The sequence below is a fragment of the Schistocerca gregaria genome, chromosome 3 (genome assembly GCF_023897955.1).
Source record: "Schistocerca gregaria isolate iqSchGreg1 chromosome 3, iqSchGreg1.2, whole genome shotgun sequence".
NCBI lineage: Eukaryota > Metazoa > Arthropoda > Insecta > Orthoptera > Acrididae > Schistocerca > Schistocerca gregaria.
This window is the reverse complement of record NC_064922.1, coordinates 740,391,116-740,416,117: the sequence shown is the minus strand read 5'-3', so window position 1 is coordinate 740,416,117 and position 25,002 is coordinate 740,391,116. Positions and strand designations below refer to the sequence as shown.

General features: G+C 42.5%; 1 protein-coding gene across 1 annotated transcript in view; it reads right to left on the bottom strand.

Annotated features, from left to right (window-relative positions):
- Positions 1–2,669, bottom strand: part of LOC126353831 (zinc finger protein 423 homolog) — a 235,262-nt gene extending 232,593 nt beyond the window's left edge. Inside the window, exon 1 of the mRNA XM_050002964.1 lies at positions 2,539–2,669. Within this exon, the coding sequence (XP_049858921.1) occupies positions 2,539–2,644 (106 nt within the window). The 5' untranslated portion in view covers positions 2,645–2,669. The remainder of the gene's footprint in view (positions 1–2,538) is intronic.
- Between the last annotated feature and the right edge of the window lie 22,333 nt (positions 2,670–25,002).

Genomic DNA, 25,002 nt, shown 5'->3' with positions numbered 1-25,002 from the left:
TTGGCGCCTTTCCAGATCCGTGGGACATGTATTTGTTGTCCGTTAATATACACCAACACTGATCGATAGGAATGTCTGGCTGTTACAAGCAATACGTTGAAATCCAATAGCGTCGCCACAAATCATGCAGATTTTGGAAAACCCACACTGTGCAGTTCTTCAACTGTCGATATACTGGTAAGCTTCCTTTAGCAATAATACAGACCAACAACAACGTTAGGATTTCACACTATTGTACAGAATAGAAAAGTTCTAGTTATTTCCCACTATGAAGGGAGCGCTTCACATGACATTGTTGGAAGTTGAAAAAAATGTTTCCACACTTTCATACAAAAAGCAAATGCAGCAATTTGTCGTCTTGCTATTGCAAAAAAGTACTTAAACAAAATTTTCTACAAGACAGCAGCAGGGAAAAACCAACAATTAGACGATAATTCGCTTGCTTTGCATTTTAGTGGCGTTTACTGTCGAACACGGAAGAATTGCAATAAAATATTAAACTAATTGCACAAATTTATAAAATTCAACTGTCACAACAACCTCGCTCGAATGGAGAAGGGTTGTAGGAAACCGCATACAAATCTAGTGACGGTAATTTGTCGTGACCCACAAAATGCACCACGATCGATAATAACCGATGACACTAACAAATTGCAGTCGTATTTGAATCACCGCACAATTTCAAAGAATCGCGAACTCAGTCGGTACGGAAAACCGAAATAATTATTGTAGATACCGATTGGTGAGACTTGGTGTTGTCGATACATAACCAGTGTCCGGTAGAATTACATTTGTAATATCGCAGACTTACACCAGAATTGCAGCACAACACACACACAACGCGCTACCCGACGTCTGCGAAGCATGGAACAGTGCAACACGCGGCCGTAGTGCAATAGCAGTGACAAATTTGTGCATTCCCACTGGGCTTTAGCCTCCATTTGGTGTATGGCTCGTTTAGTAGTATCACCGTGTCAACTGTGATATCACTAGAAGAGTACAACTACGCTCACGTTCTACTAATTGCACGATCTTAAAGTCGATAGCCAGAGCATTGTAGGTACAGCTGAGAGAAAATTTCGAAGACAGGATCTGTGCGGAAGGAGAATTTATCGAGCCATCATGTACTATCATCGCATCGAGAAAGCTTTTTCTAGCGTGCACAGAGCCGATTTATTTAGAAAAGTTAGTAACAATTACTAAGGTGAGCGACGTTGATGTCAAGATCCGTTCTTCGGGCAACATAGATAACAGAACAACATAACAGCATAGCTAAACATGCACCGTGTACTCATTAGCTTATTTACTCAGAAAAAGTTGTGGTTATGTCAGGAGGTTCAACAACGTATTAAAATTGTACGGGTTGAATAAACCATGGGCCGTACTCCAACGATTAAACCTCCCAGTCTCATAACATTACACTTGAAATGGTTGTCTACAGACAAATGTCACTGCACTAAAAATCCACATTCAACCCTCTGTATCCGGAGAACCATTTCTCTCGACACTGGCCGATTAAAAGTACTAACGACAAGTTTGCGGAGTTCCAAAGAAGATACTATGCCCCTAAAGCGAGTCTGATAACAGAAACAATTGGAGTTCCAACAGGTTCAGTACCAATGACCAAACGCCTGCCCACCCCATTAGAAACGCCTCGCCTACAACCGATTTTTAGATAGCCACACACCAGCGGTGTCCTTCCTTATTCGAAGAATACAACGGAGCACAGATTTCAGAAATACACTTCCGTGTCAATATGACGGAGGAAGGTTGTAAGGTAATTGTACAGGACTTTTACGGGATCAGGATTTCTCGAATGCGATCGCTGCGTTGCGACAGAGCAGTCTTTTTTTTTATCTTTAGGTGAAGCTCCACAGCTTTTTAAATATTTTTCTTTTTACCACCACGAAGCTACTGAAATCTTTATTACGCTTCAAGTAACTTCGACAAATTTATATCATCCTTGCGATTTGCCATACATTAGTACATCCCCAGCATTAACTAGATATGTAACATTTTGCAATAATGAACACGTGGTATAAACCATTTTAAACTTTAAAAGTCATGCCCGATGGTGTCATTAATTGTTTAAACCTTTGCATCATAATAAAGATATCAGCAGCTTTTTGGTGGCGTATATAAAAGTGTCTTGGTGAATGAAGTGTCGTGTTGTATTATAATCTGTAACGTTCACATGCGCTTTAACTCTTCCTTGTTGTCGAGGTGTCAGCAGTCCTTCGGCGGCGGAGATCGGAAACACACGTTCTATTAACTGCACAAACGTATAGGCCTAATATTTAGCACTCTGTCGCCATGGCGAGGAGAAATACAAAGAGAGGCTGCAAATTATCAAAAGAAAACGGGATCCTTAGAAGATTCTCTCGAGACATAACTTTGCATTACGATCACAGGAAAAAAGCGACGTACGCTCGCCGAAACGTCAGGCATCACGATGACACTCTTACATCACTGAACAGAGGCGCACTGCCGACCGCGTGGAGTGCGAACAGAGCTGGCGAGTGGCGAGCACGCACGCACCTTTGAATTCAGCTTCTGCGGCGGCGGCGTGGCTGTCGGTCTCCTTGTTGGCCTGTATCTTCTCGATGAGCAGCTCCAAGCGGGAGCTGTTGCCCTTGAAGAGCATCTCTGCGCTGCGTGTGCTCCGCACCCAGCGCACAGGCCGACTGCCGCGGCGGCGCCTGCCGGCCGCCCCAGCCGGCGGACCCCATTGGGCGGTGGGCGGGGCTTGCGTCCCCTGGGACGGGCCGAGACCCCCTCCAGCGCCCCGGCCGGACACGTGGCTCGCGCAGTGCCACACCGCGTAAACACTGCGGTTCCGTCAACACGGCGCCAAGCCCACCCGACGCAGAACCCAACACCCACGCGAGGGGCTCCGTGCGTGTTACTTCCCACTGCACCGGCGGTAAGCTGGGCGAGCAAGTCCCTCGAGCACGAAATAATCTCTCGTGAGATCACCAATTACATCAGTTTCAGCTCTTATCTCAACTGTTCCATCAATAGAGCTGGAAGCGGCAAGACCGTGACAGACAGTGGATATTGCTACTCGAGTGGTGACAGTCACGAGGATATTTCTGTGCGCGACACCTGCCACGGAGCGGTTTCAGTGTCCATATGTGCTACAAAAACTGATGTATATATTTATGTCTGCGTGTATGTTCCGCATCTCTTCCCGAACTACTGGACAAGTTTCAACCAAACTTGGTACATACAGAGGGGTCCAAAAAAATGTATCCACTGTTTAAAAGTCCAAAACTTGCATCCTAATTGACGGAGTTGTCTCATTTTTGGCGAAAGTGTAGCTTAAAGTCCAACTTAAAGATATCACTGTAGGTGTTCGAAATGGTCACCATTAACATCCACCCACAAACGATGCCGCCGAACTGCAGCACGACAGCACCAACTACTGACTGCAACGTGTTTAGTTGGATATTTGCACATGAATGTACGATAGATTCTCGAAGTTCATCCAGTGAGCGTGGCTTTTGTCGATACACGACGTCCTTTAGTGTTCCCCACAGGTAAAAGTCCAGATGAGTTAGGTCTGGGGAACGTGGTGGATACTACCTCTACGGTCTATCCATCTTCCTGGTAGATTTTCGTCGAGATACGCCCTAAGACGATTTTGGTAGTGGGCTGGGGCACCATCTTGTTGAAAGCAAACTCTTTCGTGTCCATACAAGTCTAGGATGGCTGGTAAAATGGATGTCTGGAGCTTCTGAAGGTACACCTCACCAGTAACTGTGCCGTCAATGAAGAATGGCCCAATCAAGCCCAGGTAAGACAATCCACACCACACATTTACTTCTGGCAAATTCACGGCTTTGTCTACATGCACGTTCGGATTTTCGGTAGCCCAGTGGATGCAATTGTGGTGATTTACTATATAGCACTGAGTTTGAACTGTGCCACATCAGACCACACAATCTCTGCAAACTCTTCATCGTTGCGCACCATGTTAGTAAACCACTCGCAGTACTACATTCTACGATCTGGGTCGTTCTCGTTCATTGCTTGTAGCAATAGTAGGAAGTAGCGCTTCCACTTTGATGTCTTCAAAATTCGCCGAACACTTGAGCGACTCACGGGCACACTGTCTCACAGACTTCTGTGGTGGGCGAGTGAATTGTTGTAACACACGACGGGAGTTAGCTGGACACGTTATTGTTACAGGTCGTCCAGATCGTTGATGCTCATTTCGCCAGTGCCGTTGAACCTCATTAATGTTTTAGTACTTACAATACCACTTCAAAACTGACTTTCTTTCATCGAATGTAAGCCTTCGCCAGTCATGTTTATCCGAGTAACTAGGTGCAACTAAGAACAAAACACTGACTATGTGGCGACTGCCATCTGACAAAACAAAAGAACGCAATACAACGCTTGTGTGGCCATTGCTGGAACTACAAACTATTACACTACCAAAGATGAGACAAGTCCGTCAATTAGTTTGCCAGTTATGGACTGTTAAACAGTGGATTCATTTTTTTGGACCCCTCTGTATATGCCTTACTGTTAGGCAGCAATCGCTGTGGCAGTAAGAACCTCCTACATATCATAGTTCAGGAGATACGACGTTTTAAACAATGAGCTGCGTGAAAAACTACCGCATAATCCATGACGTTTAAATCTGTTACTTCTTTGGTTACACTATTCGCAACATATTTTGCAAACAGTATCCACATATGTCGCTGAATGTCCCTGCGCAAATACAAGGTGTTCAGAAATTCCTGTTACAAGCTTCTAGAACTCGTAAATAATATTTCGAATAGGAAATCATGACCGGAAACTTACTTTTTTCGCTCTGCAGCCGTTTGAAAACATGTTGCTGGATAGGTTGCAACAGGGTAGTCATGGCAGGGGATGGTTACGTTGGATCATCTGATATAATTGGACGTCTGTCCCACATCTCTGACCTGGTTCGAGCTTCTTTCACGTGTCTATGAGTGTTAAAGAAACAAGGCGGAGTTACATTTGCAGAATACACCGACGTGATCCTTCTGAGTGGCGAAGCTCATATTAATGGAAGAGCTGCTCGTCGCCGTTATCAAGATCGTTTTGCACAACGTCCGTCTTCATAGCAACTCCTTTTCGCCGCAATTAGGCAACGGCTTTGAGAAAAGAGTATCTTCACCACCAGCAGGCGTGAAGAGACCGTACTGCACCACGTTGAAGAGATCCCGTCAACGAGCACACGAGCAAATTGTTTGGCTATTACTGAGTGGAATTGTAAAACAAATGATGTGTTTTGGATCGGGCCTAATCAATTACTTGCAAAAGTGGTCGCCTTACCAACATGTTTTCAAATGGATGTAGCACGGATACGGTTCGTTTCCGGACATGCGTTCCAATTGAAAATACCATCCACTTACTCCCCTGTACAACTCCTAGAAGTTTGTAACGGGAATTTTCTAACACTTTGTATGTGACTGTATGACACACAGTTCAAGAGATATGACGTCATAAGCGGCGAGATGCGTGAAAAAATGCCGCATGACCCACGAAGTTTTGATACACTTATTCTTTACTACCAAGACACTGCTACAGTCGGGTCAGCTTAGGAAAGCACTGACACCTGGCAGCGCTTTTGATAGCTTTCAACCACTAACAGCAAACGGCTGTAGAAAAAAAAAAATTGCCGTCTGTAGAGCTATGAGCAGTCGTTGCAGAGAGACTGTTCACTATAGTTTGTCTGTAAACTGAAGGGCGAGCAACGCTTTGGTGGGAGAAGTGGCCTTTCCCGGAAGAACGCTGCCACCGGCATACAGCGGCACCCAAAATCTGTTGCCCGTTACCTGTCTAGCGGTGTAGATCGGCGTGCGGTGATATACGTCGTTTCTGTTCGTGGGATCTTAGTTGCCAGTGTCAGTCAGTTAACTTTGTATACTTACTGATATGCTTCGATATCCGGAGGTGATGGATAATCGTCTAGCATTGCAAGAAAATGTATAGAGTACGAAGAAGAGGAGGTATTTGCGAAGTAACGAGCGTTCAATCGTCTCTAATGTTATTACAGCGTGTATTAAAGAGGCGACCCAAAAAGAACTAAAGCTATAATAATATTAGCAGTCCCAGTCAAAGGGTGGCAATTTATGCTAACGTCAGCCTCGCGCAATAGAACGCGTAAGGAAGTAACGTGAAAATAAGTCGCATGGTTTACTGAAATCGCCACGAAGAAAAACTAATAATTTTGGGAGAAAACCCATCGTTATAGACAGTTTCAAAATCATGTAAAACCTTTGATGCTTATGGAACACTAAATCTCTATCTCGGTCACTATTCACCTGATTCTAAGACAAATTGCTTAAAACATGTGCCCAACAGCTATTCCAAACACTGATGAAATTTTCTTCGAAACATATACAGAGGTTCTGGACTTCTAAACAAAAAGCTTGATCTACGAGGTCACATATTAATTTTTATTTTGTGGTAAGAACATTATTTGTTAATCTACAGCAATGTTATCCTCTTCAAAATATTTCTCAGCACATACTGTACACTTATGCCAGTGCTTTATCCAATACCCGAAACACTTTACGAGCTGTTTCTACATGATAGTTTATAGGTCTCTTAGCTGTGCATTTTTAATCTCATCCATGCTTGTAAAACCGCTGTCCTTTAAGGTCTGCTTTGAAATTTTTGTACCACTTGTATGCCCTTGGTTTACTCGTAACAGGTTCACCAAAAGCAATATTTAACATTTCTAAAATTTTCATACACTTTATTTCATTCTTATAACAAAATTTGGTGCAGGTTCTCTAATCTATTTTTATACAAAACAAATATTCGTTGATGCTACCATAACACATGTAACCTTTTTGACAGCTGACAACAGTGTAAATACCCAATATGCATAAAATTGTACACATACTTTTAAGACATGTTTTCGAAGACAGTGATAAAAAAGTAGTGCAAATCGGACTAATACAACACACAAAATTATCAATTTCTGCTTACTTTTTAAACACTCTTCGTGTTGCAAGAATTGTTAAGTTTCTATGCAGTTGGGTTGGGTTTGGGTTGTTTGGGGGAGGAGACCAGACCGCGAGGTCAACTTCCTCATCAGACTAGGGACGGACGGGGAAGAAAGTCGACCGTGCCTTTTCACAGGAACCATCCCGTCATTTGCCTGGAACGATTTAGGGAAGCCACGGAAAAACTAAATCAGGATGGCCGGACGCGGGATTGAACCGTCGTCCTCCCAAATGCAAGTCCACTATGCTAGCCACTGCGCCACCTCACTTCGTTTCAGTTCAGCCCTTCAAAGAAAACTTATACCTTTTAGTAGAAACACAAAGTAGGGACAACCCTTAAATTCTATATATTGATTGCATTATATGGGGTTCGTTTTACGAGTAGTAACAGAGGAACATACATTCACATGAACAGCCATTCGGTCCTATGTTTGTAGCAGAATCGTAATTTCCGTTTTTATGTTAATATTATTTAATCTATAATGTTGTGTTTCGAAAGAAGCTATCGTTTTTTGTATTCCTTATGGTCTTATGCATTTGTCTAAAAATAAACGCAGCCGCGACGTATCTGTACACGGCGTCGCCACAGATTTGAAGTGCGGGCTGCGGCAGGGTCGGTACTACGTTGTGAAGCAGCCTGTAGAAGAACCTTGTGACGCAGCTGGGTTGACAGAGTGGGGACTCGCTCGCTCGCTCTTCAGTTTAGCGACCTTCCCTTCAGGTATTAGGCAGGAATTGCCGTACCCATCTCTGTCGGGGTCTTCTCCCATGGCACTTCTAATTTCTTGCCTTTAAGGGAAGTCTTCCACTCCCCTTTCTTTGTAGATGTTCGTTCCATTTTCTTCTGTAATCTAGAATTTTATCATTGAGGCTAAAGATTTGCAGTTCTTCTCTAATATCTTGATTTCTTAGCCTGCCTTCTCTTGTGTAACCTATAACACCTCAAAGGAATTTCATTTCTTGTGCCTGAATCCGGCTTTCTTGCTTCTTGGTAATCACCCACGTCTCACTTCCATAGAGCAGTGTGGGAACTGAAACAGTTTTGTAAAATTTAATTTGAATGTCTTTCCTGGTTTTGTTTTTTAGGTTCCTGTTGATTGTTCCACATACCTGACTGAATTTACTAAGCTTAATTTCAATATCTCTGCTGTAGCCATATGTCATTTCACATGCGAGATAACTGAAATGGTTTACTTGCTCTAAAATCTTTTGATCTATCACTATTTTGGTTCTGATTGGTTCTTTCCCCATGAAGGCCATTGTCTTAGTATTTTCTTTTGAAATTTCCATGTTAAATTGTTTTAGCAAGCAGATTCCTTTCTGTAGGTCATCTTCCTTATCCGCTAGGATCACTGCATCATCGTCATATACAAGTAGTACATTATTTAAAAGATGTTCCTGTCTAGGTAGAATGCCTTTCTGAAATTCATTGTTCACTAATACATTTGTACATTATGCATATTTCTTTCCACGACTGTTTCATAATTTCAAAGGTGTTTCACCAATAAATGGAAATGAAGTGTTTTCGACATTACACTACAAACACAGTGGATATTTTGTTTTCGTTTCTTGAAGAATATCTAATATCCGGGCAATGCCAGGTTTATCAGCTAGTAATTAATAATGCAGAAATAATCATGGAGAAACTGATCTATTTTGTGTGTTCAAAAACAGTGTAAGTAGGCTTTTTAGGTTTTTATGTTTGTAATGCCACGTAGCGCTTTGTATGAAAATCACTGACTGTGCTGTGTGCAGTCTGTCGCTGGTTGGCATTGTTGGAATATTCGCTTGTGTAGTGTTGGGCAGTTGGATGTGAACAGAGCGTAGCGTTGGGCAGTTGGAGGTGAGCCGGCAGCAGTGGTGGATGTGGGGAAAGTGATGCCAGAGAGGTAACTATAAGCGGACGATCTGGACGTGTGTCTTCCAGAAAAAGGAAATTTGTGAAGATGGATGTCGTGAATTGATAGATATATATATGTTATGACTTTTGAACACTATTAAGATAAATACACTTTGTTCTCCATCAAAATCTTTCATTTGCTTACTGTGCCTATCCGTAGTTATTGCCTTCAGTCGTTAGAATCATTTATTTAGTTGGCAGTATTGGCGCTCGCTGTATTGCAGTAGTTCGAGTAACGAATATTTTTGTGAGGTAAGTGATTCATGAAAGGTATAGGTTATTATTAGTCAGGGCCATTTTTTGTAGGGATTTTTGAAAGTCAGATTGCGTTGCGCTAAAAAATATTGTGTGCCAGTTTAGTGATGATCAGAGTAAGTAAAGAGAGAACTGTCTGAGTACGTTCAGTTTTGTTCAGCTGTTTGAAAATCAAATAACGTAGAAGTTTACTAGCACAGTCATTCATAATTTTTCAAAGGGGACGTTTCATAACAGTCGGTATTACATATGGTATATAAGATGTGGTGATACTGAAAAAAATTGATTAAGAACGGTAATCATAAAATTATGAAAATTTGATGCTTTCTTTGTTAGTGATACTTGATGGAGAAGTCCTTCCACCTCATTGTTTGCAGCAGGTTGTGGATCAGGCACTTCGCAGACGAGAATATGGATATGTTGCCATCTTGCGTCATAAAAACAGAACACACAGGCTGCAGAATATGATCACTAGCACGTTCTGGACACCTCAGGAAGCCCCTAAGTGCTAAAAAAATATGAAACTTACCTGAAAAGGTGTTCGATGAAATTGTCTAGGGCTCCGTTGTTTCAGTCGCTACATTCTTAGATTTCTCAAACTTTCTAGTACAGTAATTAATAGTTTTACACCTGAATTATTTTTGTAGGTTTTTAAAAACAGTACTACTTACATCTGACATTTTTACTACGTGATCTGATATCACAAACAGAAGTTTTTGAAGAAACCGCCTACCAAGGTGTAACTTGTAACACCCGGTTTTTCCTATTTTGGGTAACAGTAAATACTGACCAATAATTTTATTACTAAGCAATGAGGAGCATGATTCGAAGTTTGGAACACCTTGTATTGCGTTTTCATTCATTGTTGTGATGCAGGATTGCTTCAGATTTCAAAAGCGTTTCAAGTAACGCCAAGAGACCGTAACTATTTTAAGTCTATGACCGGTATCACGCATGCACGAGATGGTTCCTGCCGTCATCACTTTTGAAATAAAGAAACCCAAGACAGCTTGAACTCCCTGCGCTTCACATCAGTTTCATATTTTTTTAGGATCGTGAGACTTTCTACAGGCCCCCACATCGTGCTAGTGATCATGTGCTGCAACCCATTTTTCTGTTATTATGATGCAGATGGTCATATATCCGTATTCTTGTCCGAGGAGTGCCTGATCCACATTCCGCTCTGGTTCTGTGACAGTAGTGCGTCTTATTTCTGCATATTACTTCCCTTATGGTTATGAATTGCAAATAATGAAGTGAAAACACGTCCGTGAAGTATCACTGAACTCGGGCAGTAAGTTTATAGTAAATGTCGTGCAAGTCAGTGTCAGCAGACAGAGCGTGTGAAATACGTAAATTCATGATAAGTATAGGTAAGACTCTGTATAATGTTTGAAATGTCCTGTCATCCTGGTTTTGTTCGGTAGATGTCGGAAATAACCACTCTAAATTCGTGCCGTTGCCATTTATGCTAAAACTGAGTGCGAGAAAAACGCAAAATATCATATATTCATAATTTTATGATTGTTGTTTTCTAATTGGTTCTTTTCATTATACCACATCATATATAGACTACGTAGTACCCAGTGTCTCTGAAGAAACAAAATGGTTTAGTTTCTCCATAATTACCTCTGAATTATTAAATATAATGAAAGGGGTCGGTAGCCGAGGAAATGTAAATATCCATGTAACGCTATTGCCATCCGAGCGTAAATACCCACTGCCATGATATTGGGCTCCTTAAAATCTCGTTTGTGCTGACAGAGTGATCTGTTGCGTAGCCCGAAGGCTAAGTGAGGCTGTGAGGCCCGAAGGCTGTGAGTTGGCGAAGCCAACGAATGTGAATGGCAGGTGAAGAATGTGGTGACAAACTGACCAGTAGCATACCCTAAGGTTTACGTTCGCCACTGTGGAACACAACTCATCTACTGAACAAGGGCTGATAGCTATTAAGGTGGGCATTTTAGTGCCCATGTTTAATTACATATTTTCTTGCTTTGGCGTAAGAAACCTGTTCTCATAGTGTGTAAAGGGAATACAGTTACATCCTATATATCGTAAATAAACTACGAAGAATGAGAAATTGGAGGTGGGAGGTGCCCAATGCGTAACTTTTACCGCTGAAAACAATCCGACAGTTAGAAAAACTTATCCAGGATTTGAACTGTACATCTACGTATGTGCTCCGCAAACTACCTTACGTTGGCTGGCGAAGGGTACGTCTAATAACAATAGCTCTTACACCCTCGCCTGTTCCATTCGCGAATGGCTCGTGGAAAGAATCATTGTCGGCAAGCTTCCGTGTTAGTTATAATTTCACTGATTTTTCTCGTTGCTCACTATGCACAAATTACCCCAAAAGTATTAAACCAGTATTTGAGACTGATTGCACTTAGTGACTCCAAGCAAACTTAGCACATAATTTCAAACATTTATGAAACTCATTGTTGCTGGTAGCCACCACAAAATGATGAAAGGAGAAAAAGTTTATCGCTTATCACATTTTCGCTTCTCATACAGTACAATTGCAGCATCAGGCATAACGTTTTATGTTATTACTCTTTACTACCACCCCTATTCGCAACACATTTTCAGGACAGTATCCACACATACCACTGAATGTACTTGCAAAATTATATCATTGACCAACAAATAGTTCATGAGATGTGACGTAATATACATTAAGATGCGTTAAAAAAGTAGCTTTTGCTTAAAAAGGAGAGACAATTACCCAGACTATTAGTGACGCCTAATATTGTCGAGAAGGAGACAGTGGTGTTAGCGTCATTTATTGTATAAACTTTTAAATATAAAAAAACTTTTACTGCCTAGATCGCAATTTATATTATACAATTAAAACCCGATGAGTAGTTTCGGTTGCGCATAACAACCATTTTCAGATCGTTCAAATCGTAAGAACAAATTGAATGTTAATTCAAAAACGTCACATTAGTAACAATAATGGAATAACATACATTCGTATTATGCGCCAACAAGACCAGGACAGTATGCTGTTACAACCATCGTCGAGAGCGAGCCAGGTTGTGAACCATAATCTCGCATAAGTAAAAATCACATCAAATACCTATTATATGCAACTGTACAGCAGATATGATACTTTGAATAATATACGCAACGGCTGTCAACCGTTCCACAGCCTGGCTTGCAAAGGAATGATCCATCATGCCGTATAATATACGTTGTCGTTCACGATTGCGTGTAATATCGCCATCATAGCCATCTTTACAATATTTGTCCATGCTGAAGATTAAAAGTAAAATGCCACAAGCTCAACCAGACTAGCAAGACACTTGGTGTCAGCTGGTTAGGGAGAGTGACATTAAGCGTTTTACGACACTAAATTAAATTCGTGAGGTCTTATCCATGAACAGGCGAGCATGGGTAAGTCTATGTTTGGTTTCCTTTCAGCAATCGGTACGATCTCACAATCACTGTGTATCCACCAGTCGCCATGTTTCACGTTAGTAAATCTTTAGGTTCTTAACTATTTCTGAAGGCCTGTAATCTTCTTCCGATAATTTTACCGAGTGAATCAGTGCTTGTTGTATCTCTTTATTTATCCTAATTAAATGTTGCTTTTCCTGTATGCTCAATTAAGGTCCATATTCATGTTAAATTTTGACTCCTGCACACTGAGAATGATTATAATAAACTTAGACTTACTTGGGCCAAGATTTCAGTTGAGTAGTTAGTGAATCCCTTTCTCCATGCAGTTTATATTTAGTGCTTTTTGTCAAGCCCAACACCCAGGACTCATTTACTGGGGCCAACCCTCTGATATCGTTAAGACTGTTGCGCGCAGTTCTAAGTGCAAGTCCAACAAAACTGTGGACAACCACAAAGCACGTACATGCTAATGTACTCGCGTTATCAGTGTGAGCGCAGAGCATCGGCTTGACATTTACTACATCTAAAATGCAAGCTATCTTAGTCGCTCACTAAAGACTTATTGCCCGTCAGTTCAGAGAATCTCTTCCACCGTTAATCCTAAACGGCAGAGTTCTGCATTTATATTCTGTTATTTCCTAACAGCCACTGTCTTTGTCATTTCAATCCGCTCCTCTTCCTTTATCCATTCCGCTTATGATGATTCTAAACGTGCCTTAAAGTGTGCTACGCTCATCTAACGCTTTTTATTATTTCTGTTATTATTATTATTATTATTTTACTGCTATTACTATCGGCTATTATTATTATTATTATTATTATTATTATTATTATTATTATTATTATTATTATTATTATCAGTATGTTCTCTTAGATTGTTCGCAGATGATGCTGTAATTTACCGTCTAGTAAGGTCATCCGAAGACCAGTATCAGTTGCAAAGCGATTTAGAAAAGATTACTGTACGGTGTGTCAGGTGGCAGTTGACGCTAAATAACGAAAAGTGTGAGATGATCCACATGGGTTCCAAAAGAAATCCGTTGGAATTCGATTAATCGATAAATAGTACAATTCTCAAGGCTGTCAATTCAACTAAGTACCTGGGTGTTAAAATTACGAACAACTTCAGTTGGAAGGACCACATAGATAATATTGTCGGGAAGGCGAGCCAAAGGTTGCGTTTCATTGGCAGGACACTTAGAAGATGCAACAAGTCCACTAAAGAGACAGCTTACACTACACTCGTTCGTCCTCTGTTAGAATATTGCTGCGCGGTGTGGGATCCTTAACAGGTGGGATTGACGGAGGACATCGAAAGGGTGCAAAAAAGGGCAGCTCGTTTTGTATTATCACGTTATAGGGGAGAGAGTGTGGCAGATATGATACACGAGTTGGGATGGAAGTCATTACAGCATAGACGTTTTTCGTCGCGGCGAGACCTTTTTACGAAATTTCAGTCACCAACTTTCTCTTCCGAATGCGAAAATATTTTGTTGAGCCCAACCTACATAGGTAGGAATGATCATCAAAATAAAATAAGAGAAATCAGAGCTCGAACAGAAAGGTTTATGTGTTCATTTTTCCCGCTCGCTGTTCGGGAGTGGAATAGTAGAGAGATAGTATGATTGTGGTTCGATGAACCCTCCGCCAGGCACTTAAATGTGAATTGCAGAGTAGTCATGTAGATGGTTACTATTATTATTATCAAGAAGGTTTTGTAATACGTTTTCTCCTGGTCAGATGTAAGACAGGGTCTTAAGGCCCTAATCTGGTCCGAGAAAATAAGCAGCAAATGAATAAACCCAGTATCTGAGTTTTTTTGAGGAGCTACTTGCCTCTCAGTAGCGTAGCTGATGTACTAGGGTTGCCCAGAAAGTAGTGCACCGCATTTTCAACAATTCTCTACTGAACATAATGAGAACTACAGACACGAAAGAATGGTGTTTTATCAACACACCTATTTTTCCAAGTAAACTCCATCCTATTCTATGGTCTTCATCCAGCGCGAAAAACGAGCGTGTATACCCTGTCGGTACCAGTTCTTGTCCTGGTGGCGGAGCCGTGCTTCCCCCCCCCCCCCCCCTTTCCCTCACAGACCGCTGCAAATCGTGGAGCTCCGCCGAACCGCCTTCTGATGACCTCACCTTCCGTGCCGAACGACTAGCTGGCCTTCTGTCGACAGCAGATGCTCCATCGACTTTGCCCAAGCGTTTTTGAATATTCCCCACAGTTTTTGTCTCTCTAGTAAGAAATTCAATGACGGCACGTTGTTTCTAACGTACATCACCTACAGACGCCATTTTGAAACTGTCGTGGAGCTACGCTATCTGCCGGAAGTGACGGAAACTTGGCGCGCTCGCTCGGGAGACTTCAAATAATACATGGTAACGTTTCGCATTCGTAGCATTGTTTTCGGCTGAGGAAAAAAATGCGGTGCATTACTTTCTAAGCAACCCTCGAAGATGCTTATAGCAGGCGGGAGGCTCGTGTTCATAGCTCAGTTGGCGTTTGGCAACAGTATCTCTAGTTTAGCAATTGAACAGTAATAAATTTCTTTGCCTATTTAAGAGCAGTTGTTACATTCATGTACGGTCAGAGCAGGCGTCAATCCTCTGCTGCTCTTTCTGCACTTCGCTTCAGCTGTCTGGTATTGCAGTCTTCCTTCAAAAAACAGAATTGTCTCCGAACAGCGACATGGAACTTCGGACGTTTTATCCTATCTGATCACAAGCATCCGGTTAGCACTATGTACTGCGGAATTACCGCTTGATGCCAGGAGAGGCGGATCCAGCATTATACAAGGACGAGATGAATATTGCGCTGTATGTGGACAAGCAGTAATTGCAGAATAAGTCGCTCAGAAGACCCCAGTCACTTCGAACGTGGGCCTGAGTAACAAATACGTTGAAGACATCTCAGTCCTAAAGCAGCCCGAGTCGACTGTTGCTGACGTTCTTGTGAAGTGGGAACGCGAAACAACCACCACAGCTAAACCGAGACCAAAAAGACAACCTCAAAAAAATGGCTCTGAGCACTATGGGACTTAACATCTTAGGTCATCAGTCCCCTAGAACTTAGAACTACTTAAACCTAACTAACCTAAGGACATCACACACACCCATGCCCGAGGCATGATTCGAACCTGCGACCGTAGCAGCTTCGCGGTTGCGGACTGCAGCGCCAGAACCGCACGGCCACCGCGGCCGGCAAAAGACAACCTCGTACTGACGGACAGGAGGTGTCGAGCACTGCGGATGGCAGGTTCTAAAAACCTCACTTTATCAGCGGAAGGAATCACTCGTGAGTTCGGAACTGCTACCGACAGTCCAAAAAACAGAATGCCTGTGCCTTGTGAATGAAAATGGTTGGGGCACGGGGATCGAGCAGCTTCTCATAAGCGAAACACTTTTTTAGTCAATGCCAAGGAATACTTGAGGTGGTGTGAAGAAAGAGTGGACAGTGGGTGACTAGAAACGAGTCGTTTCGAGTGATGAATCACGCTGTACCCTGTGGCAATCCGATGGAAGGGTTGGGCTTGTCGAATGCCTGGAGAATGTTACCTGTTGTCACGTGTAGCCCCAACAACGAAGGACGGAGGAGGAGGTGTTAACAGTATGCGGGAGTTTTCCGCGACTAAGAAACACTAAATGAGGAAGGATATGAAGAAATTTAACAGCAGTGTGTACTACGTACAGTTGAGGAAAAGTTCGCAGACGATGACTGTGTGGGAACAACAAAGCACCCTGCAATAAAGCAGTATCTGTAGGGCAAATGTTTGTGGACAACAACATTCCTGCCCATAGTCTCAACCTGAACGCAGTGGACCTCCTTTGGGATGTATTAGAACGTCGACATCTGCCCCGACACCAGCATCCAAAATCGCTACCTTCTTTGGTTTCGGTTCTTTGGGAAGACTGAGCTCTTGGAGCGGGCCGTCTTCACATATGTCCGGCGATTTGATGTGGACAAAGGTGCACACACTGAACCCGAGGTTCTCCAGCTCTTCTTCGAGGTGATAAGGCCCTACCATCCGCGCCAAGCCGCGAATCACAGCCTGTTTACCTTGTCGTGGCGTGTCTGCTGAACCGCCACTGGCGTGTGGCCGCTCCAGCGAAGGTAATCTTCACATTTGCGACATTGATCGTCCTTAGGTTGTTCCCTGCTGATTTCACGATAAAATCAGCCTTGACACACTGATTATCCGTTAGAGGATGGTGCAGTAATCGTCTGTCAGTCGGATGACGATCAGTGGTGGTCTTGGCTGCTTTCTGCCGGCGGGAGATGGGGCGAATACCTTCTTCTGCTGTCACGGCACGTTGTCTTCTTCCTCCTCCAGAATTGTGAAGGTGCTGCCTGAGTGCTGCCCTTCAAGCGTGGTGTGCTTGTCCGGCTACGACGGTAAACCAATCTCGCTTAGCGACCACGAACTCCGTCTTGCGCCAACACCACCTAGACTACAGGCCTGCGCGCACACTTGTGACGTCACATACTGATGGCCGGGTCTGTATCGGAACGCTCCTATTAAATAATCTGCAGCTATACGAACTTTACGAGTTTTAGAGCTGAGACCACATAGGTATTCTCGTGCTTTCCTCTTCTACATGTCCTTGTAATAAAAGTATGGAAATTTATATAATTGCGTAAAGTAACTGGACAAAACTGCCCTATGTTATTTCAAGTTGTAAAATTATTTTGACGATTTGCCTTAAATACGCGTTTGTAGGCTTGAATACAAACTGTAATTTTGAATTCTGTCTTTTACCTCAGGAGCTACGCTTTCTTGCAGTAAAAAATCGGCAATATGCAACAACAAGCAGACGTTTTCGGTTTTAAATAAAGCAGCTTGAGCTCCTACAGAATTTAAGAATTTGTTTCCCGGGTTATTTTCGTAAATTTTCCTCTCCACTTCAAAATTTGCTGACCTCACACGGAACTCAGATAATTCGAGGAAATGGAGCACCTCCTGACATAATGTTTAATAAATCAAAAAACCCGAAACAATATTTTATTTTCCTCTTTCTCCAGAACTTTAGAACCTTAAACATGAAAAGATTGTTTCTCCTATATGCTTGATTGAAATTCGTGTCACAGAGTGCTGTTAATTTAATCATATTGCACTTACCTCGAAATTTTGCTTTCTATACTGCTTAATCTGTCGAACACTGAAGCAGTTTTTAAGGTAGTTTACTCAAACTGAAATTATTTCCGAATAGCTGTACATGTAAAACTGAGCAAAACCATTCTGTAGCTCTTTCAAATAAAAGTTCTGGCAACTCAATAATCTGATAGGAATGATAAGAAAAACTAAACATTTTCGAGTAACACTAATTAATATAATTATTCTGTGTGACAATAGTTGCAAATATGAGAGATATTTCACAGCCAGTTCGTATTAACCTCAGCAATTGTCCAAAATTAAGAAATAAATGATACTGGTACATGATACATAACTGCTTTTAAAAACAATTGGCAAATGTGGTGCAATAGAAACAAATAACACGCTACAAATTTTTTGTTATTTACTTACCCTTGAATGATGCGTAAACCAGATTCCTGTATGGGAACAGCTGCAATCCAGCGATTTCTCAGCTTCACACATTTGGGAAAACGAATCATATGCACTTTCATGCCTTTTTGGGATTTATAATTTCCCTGGCAAAAGGGAACGAAGCATTTGTATCCGATACTTCGCAGAACTGTAGGCAAATACTGTATGGAATATATATCACTTTCATGTGTCACACACATTCAACACTACATACACGCCAATAGGACTACCGACTGAAGATAATATGGTCAACAGTTTGTGACGTCAAGTGCCAATATGGCCGCTGTGCGTAGGCCTTGTATCTAGAAGGCTTTCCTTGCGCCCTGTGTTGACTTGCGAAAATCTGGCGGCGGATTTTCTGCTTCCTCCATTCGCCGTCTTCAGGTGCCGCACCTGCCTGTCGCCAGCGGCGGTCTTCACGCTCTTCCTGTGTCTCCTTGAGTTGCCTCTATCTACACTGGTGCAGAATCTCGCCTTCCGATGACCAGGCATTTTTCTTTCTGCAGCGCTGGTTGTAGCTCTCCGAGCGTCGGTACGACGAACCCTACGTCAGATGGCCGGCCGGGGTGGCCGAGCGGTTCTAGGCACTACAGTCTGGAACCGCGCTACTACTACGGTCGCAGGTTCGAATCCTGCCTCGGGAATGGACGTGTGTGATGTCCTTAGTTTAGTTAGGTTTAAGTAGTTCTAAGTTCTAGGGGACTGATGACCTCAGAAGTTAAGTTCCACAGTGCTCAGAGCCATTTTTGAACCGTCGTCAGATGGCTGCGAAACAGAAGCTGTATAAATCTGAAGAAATTGAAAAATCAGCCAACCAGTTGCAAATAAAGGTTTATTAGCCCTTGACCTAAGTTTCGATATTCGTAAAAGCCACTCGGCTTTATCTAATCTAATGTACCATCATGTGATGTAACGAGGACCACTACTTCTGAAGAGGACATTTTTACAACCTAATCTAGGTTAAGTGCCACTAGAGCTTTATTTGCAACTGGTTGGCTGATTTTTCAACCTCTTCACTGCTGCTTGTTTTGACGTCGTATTTCATCAAACTCCGCCATAATAACGACAGTTGACGGCGATATTAGGCGAAGTTTCGAAGCGCTCCAGGCGCGGCGGAACTGGCTGCAGCAGGGCGTGTTATCGCCATCCTGATAACGACTCCGAACACTAGAGAAGTACTGCAGAATGAGTGTCCCTGGCGCCTTGCGTGCGGTTTCCTTCCAGATATTCCCCTGCGGCGGTGAAGTATTGAGCACATCCTCCTCGCCGCCGACGCACTATCGTGTTTCGCCCATCGACCGCTTTGTATTGCGCTCTCTTGTGGGGAGAGGCGTCCTTAGCTCTCTACTCCTGCACCGCCTAATCGCTCTCGGGTTGTTCTCTTAGCAGGAGGCATTCACAATATTTTTAGGATTGCCGGAAGCTCTATTTCAGACCTTTATATAGGCTTCGTTGTGTTCGAGGAGCAAATAAATAACTAATATACAACCAGTAAAGCTAAATTGCGGGTGGGATAAAACACACACACACACACACACACACACACACACACACACACACACACACACATGCCTGGTGTATCTACTACATTATACATCGAGGTTACAGAAGTCTTGGGATTAACAAATGACGTGGGATACTGTAAGTAGGCAGTTTAGGTTTTTATATTGGTAACGCCACGTAGCGCTCTGTATGAAAATCACTGACTCTGCGGTGGGTTTGCTCTGTTGTGGCCCATTACCTGTCTGCATGTCAAGAGTCAGCACTGTCTTTCCGTTGGAAAGACAACACTACTTCTTCAAGACTGCATGGAAATCCACTACTTCCGTGTGCATTTTCTTTTACTAATGAGACTTTGTAAAGCGATTATTGTGATCGCTTCTCAGTTTTGGTTATTGTTAGCTTGATACCAGTGCCTGAGTGTAATTTGTACAGCACTGAAGATGATCACCATGTGATCGAAAATCGATTGTGCTATCAATAAAACATCAATATTACGGCCAACGCTGACCTTCCTTTTAATTTAACATATTTGGTTGTTGTGCACGCAGCACTCCATGGCGTCGCCAATCAGTCGAGAACAGTTATGCCCCGGTGGCATGGCTCATTGTCTCCAATAAAAATTCCATCATCGTTTGGAAATATCAAGTCCATGAATGGATGCAAATGGTCTCCAAGTAGCCGAACGTAATCATTTCCAGTCAGTGTTCCGTTCAGTTTGGTAAGAGGACCTAGTTCATTCCATGTAAGCGCAGCCCACATCATTATGGAACCACCACCAGCTTGCGCAGTACTTAGTTGACAATTTGGGTCCACTACTTCGTGGGGTCTGCGCCGCACTCGAATCCTACCATCAGCTCTTTCCAACTGAAATATGGACTCATCTGAACAGGCCACGGTTTTACAACCGTCTAGGGGCCTAGGAGAGAGGCTGAAGGTGATTTGCTGCTAGCAAAGGCACTCGTATCAATCTTCTGCTGCCATAGCTCATGAATGCCAGATTTCGCCACCTTATCCTGACGGATACGTCCATCGTACGTACCATTTTGATTTCTTCGGCTATTTCACGCAGTGTTGCTTATGTGTTAGCACTGACAACTCTACGCAAATGCCGCTGCTATCGGTTATTAACTGAAGGCCATCGGCCACTATGTTGTCCGGAGTGAGAGGTAATGCCCGAAATTTGGTATTCTTGGCACACTCTTTACGCATTAGCACTCCAAATATTGAATATCCTAACGATTTTCGAAATGGAACGTCCCATGCGTCTAGCTCCAATTACCATACCTCGGTCAGAATCTGTGAATTCCCATCGAGCAGCCATAATCACGTCGGAATCGTTTTCACTTTAATCACCTGAGTACAAATGAACAAATGACAGTTCCGCTAATGCACTGACCTTTTATCCCTTGTGTACGCGATATTATCGGCATGTGTGTACGTACATTTCGCTATCCCACGACTTCTGTCACTTCGCTGTAAATTAGCTTCAGTAATGCTGGTGGACATTCTAGAGACTGCGTAAATAGAATACCTTGTTTTTGTTGGATAAAGCTTTGCACTGCGGGGCAGTCGGAGCATAAACTATTACGTACGCCTGTCACATAGCCGAGCTTAGTCATTTCATTAAGGGGTATATATATATATATATATATATATATATATATATATATATATATATATATATATATATATATAGCAGACTTATTCTCCGAAACCATGTTCTTGTTGTTGTAGTTTAGGTCTTCAGTCCAAAGACTCCATACGCTTGTGACAAGCTGTTCATCTCATATAATTAATTCGATCTATATCCATTCATACGTGCTTGCTGTAGTCAAACCTTGGTCCCTGTCTACAAATTTTATCCCTTACACTTCCATCTATTACAAACCGTCGATTTCTTCGTGCTTCTCCGTGTGTGCTATCAACCGATATCTCGTTTTGTTCAAGTCGTGCCATAAATTTCTCTTTTTTTCTCCATCTCGATTCATTACCTTATGATTAGTTATTTAATCAACCCATATAATCATCAGCATTCATCTGTAGCACCATATTTCAAACGCTTCTGTTCTCTTCGTGTCTGAAATGTTTATCGTCCACGTTTCACAAGCGTACGAGGCTTCACTCCAGACAAATAGTTCAGAAAAGACTTCATAATATTGAAATTTATATTATTTGGTATCAAATTTTCTCTGATTTTAGAAATGCTTTTCTTGTAATTGTCACTCTACATTTTATATTCTCTCTACTTCGACCACCGTCGGATGTTTACCTGCCCAAATGTTCAAATGTGTGTGAATTCCTAAGGGACCAAACTGCTGATATCATCGGTCCCTAGACTTACACACTACTGAAACTAACTTACGCTAAGGACAACACAAATACCCATGCCAGAGGGAGGACTCGAACCTCCGGCGGGAAGGGCCGCGCAGTCCGTGACACGGCGCCTCAAACCGCACGGCCACTCCACGCGGCCTTTCTGCCCAAATAGCGAAGATCATCTACTGATTTAATTCGATTTCATTCCATTATCATATTACTTTTGTTGATATTGATCTTTTAGCCTGCTTACAATAAACTATCCATTCCATTCAAATGTCCTTCCACCCCCTCGCCTTCTCTGACAAAATTCACAGCAAACTTCAAAGCCCTTACTTCTTTTCCCTGAACATAAATTCTCTTTCCAAATTTTTCCTAGCAGCCAAAAATCATACTGCCTAGTGAAGAAGCACACCATTATTCGGCAATCAGTCTCCTCAAATGAATTAATTTTTCTTCCAAAAAATCTCGTAGTGGCCAGTTACGTAAAATTCCTTTTGTCCTTTCCGCAGGAATTTCGATACTGGAGATAATTATGTCTGAACTGACCGTTTAAGATAGTCTTCCACTAAAACTTTGATATGTCTTCTCTCAAGTTGCAAGAACCAGATGCCACTGCGAAATTTATGAGGCTCTGACACGAAAATTTAAACAAAGGTTTCACTAGGAGACATTTAAACCTTACACGATGTACGAAGATGATACAAACAATGTTCAAATGCTAAAAAGGAATAGTGTACATAGTCTCTCTTTCCAAAGAAGGCAGGCAAATTGTTAAACAAGTAGAAGACGTACAAGTAGAAGACGTACTTTCAAAATTTCGATACTGAAAACTGATGTTTGAATGTGTTACAATGTACATAATTATTTATAAAGTGAGTGTGTTTCCTGGTGTCGTAAGATAGAAGCGTGATATTCTTTATTTGTGAAATACTTTCGTTTTTAAATAAAGAATGGTTAAGTGTCAGATTACGGTCAATCACAAATGCTCAACAAACTTAAGAATGGAACGCGCTGCAAAAAAGGCATTGAGCTTGGCGAAGTTCGTCACTCTCAAAATTTGAACACACGGAATTTCTAGTACGATTATAAAGACATTTGGATTCCTCCAGTGTAGCTTAAATCTGGCAAAAAATTTAGAAATTCAAGATTATATGGAAGGTTTCCGATAATTTTTCTTCCTTGCAACATCGGAAAACGGAATATGAAGCGGGCAGAATGGTTCTCCTACACCATGTCCGACTGAATTTGAAACCTTATCGAGATAGGGAACTTGTACAGCTTTTTCTCAGAGAGAACTTCATTGTAGACAACTACATCGTCTGTGCAAAGGTTGTGGTTATTATTGGTATCATCTGCCACGTCATTAATAAACAACTGGAACTGCCAGGAGGCAATAACTTCGCTGATATAAGCATTGATTTGGTACCGAATCAAATGGGTTTAATTCTCCCGCGAGACTGGCTTCCGTAACAGCTAAGATTCGCTCGTTTATTTTCGGGGGCTCTTTTGCGCCGCCGTGAACGTAATGGTTGAGTGCTGTTTCCTGGAACCTGTTGCCAGTCGGTGAGCACTTTCTCGTGTTCTTTCATAAACCTTTCACGTCGACGCCGGAGGACTCTCTTTCAGACATACAGTTGTCCGTGTCTGAAGGCTACCGTATTTAAATCAAGCAGCCACAACTCTTAGTTCGAGGAATATTCCATTAATTTGGCTCCGTACTTTATACTGGACGGCGAACGAAATTAACATCGGGAGAGCCGCAAGGAACGGTAACAGGATCTATTATGAAACTTCCTCGCAGATTAAAACTGTGTGCCTGACCGAGACTCGAACTCGGGACCTTTGCCTTTCGCGGGCAAGTGCTCTACCAACTGAGCTACCGAAGCACGACTCACGCCCGGTACTCACAGCTTTACTTCTGCCAGTACCTCGTCTCCCAGGCTGTGGCTAAGCCATGTCTCCGCAATATCCTTTCTTTCAGGAGTGCTAGTTCTGCAAGGTTCGCAGGAGAGCTGCCCGAGGCAGGATTCGAACCTGCGACCGTAGCGGTCAAGCGGTTCGAGTCTGAAGCGCCTAGAACCGCACGGCCACACCGGCCGGCGAAGACAAGAGCATCGTATATCGGGGAGAGGCTACAACCCTGTCTCACTCCTTTCCCAACCGCTGCTTCCCTTTCATGTCCCTCGACTCCTATAACTGTCATCTGGATTCTGTACAAATTCTAAATAGCCTTTCGCTCCCTGTATTTAACCCCTACCACCTTCAGAATTTGAAAGAGAGTATTCCAGTTAACATTGTCAAAAGCTTTCTCTAAGCCTACAAAAGCTAGAAACGTAGGTTTGCTTTTCCTTACTCTAGCTTCTAAGATAAGTCGAAGGGTCAGTATTGCATCACGTGTTCTTATATTTCTACGGAAACCAAGCTGATCTTCCCCGAGGTCGGCTTCTACCAGTTTTTCCAGTCGCCTGTAAAGAATTCGCGTAAGTATTTAGCATCCGTGACTTATTAAACTGATTGTTCGGTAATTTCCACACCTGTCAGCACCAGCTTTCTTTGGGAATGGAATTATTATATTCTTCTTGAAGTCTGAGGGTATTTCGCCTGGTTCTTACATCTTGCTCATCAGATGGCAGAGTTTTGTCAGGACTGGCTCTCCCAAGGCAGTCAGTAGTTCTAATGGAATGTTGTCTACCCCCGAGGCCTCGTTTCGACTCAGGTCTTTCAGTGTTCTGTCGAACTCTTCACGCAGTATCGTATCTCCCATTTCATCTTCAACTACATCCTCTTCCATTTTCATAATATTGTCCTCAAGTACATCAGCCTTGTATAGACCCTCTATATACTCCTTCCACCTTTCTGTTTCTTATTTTCTCTTTTCTCTGTCTCTCACCACTTTACACTACCGGTCAAGCAACGTGACCACTAGACAGACTTTCACTTAAGCTTACTTTTCTACTACAAAAAGAGGATTTCAATAGTAACACAATTCAGGTTACCTTCCATTACGAACGTGTGTGCACTCAGTGACTGTGATATGACTTCCAAATCATAGAGCACAGCAATCGTCGTCCTTTTCT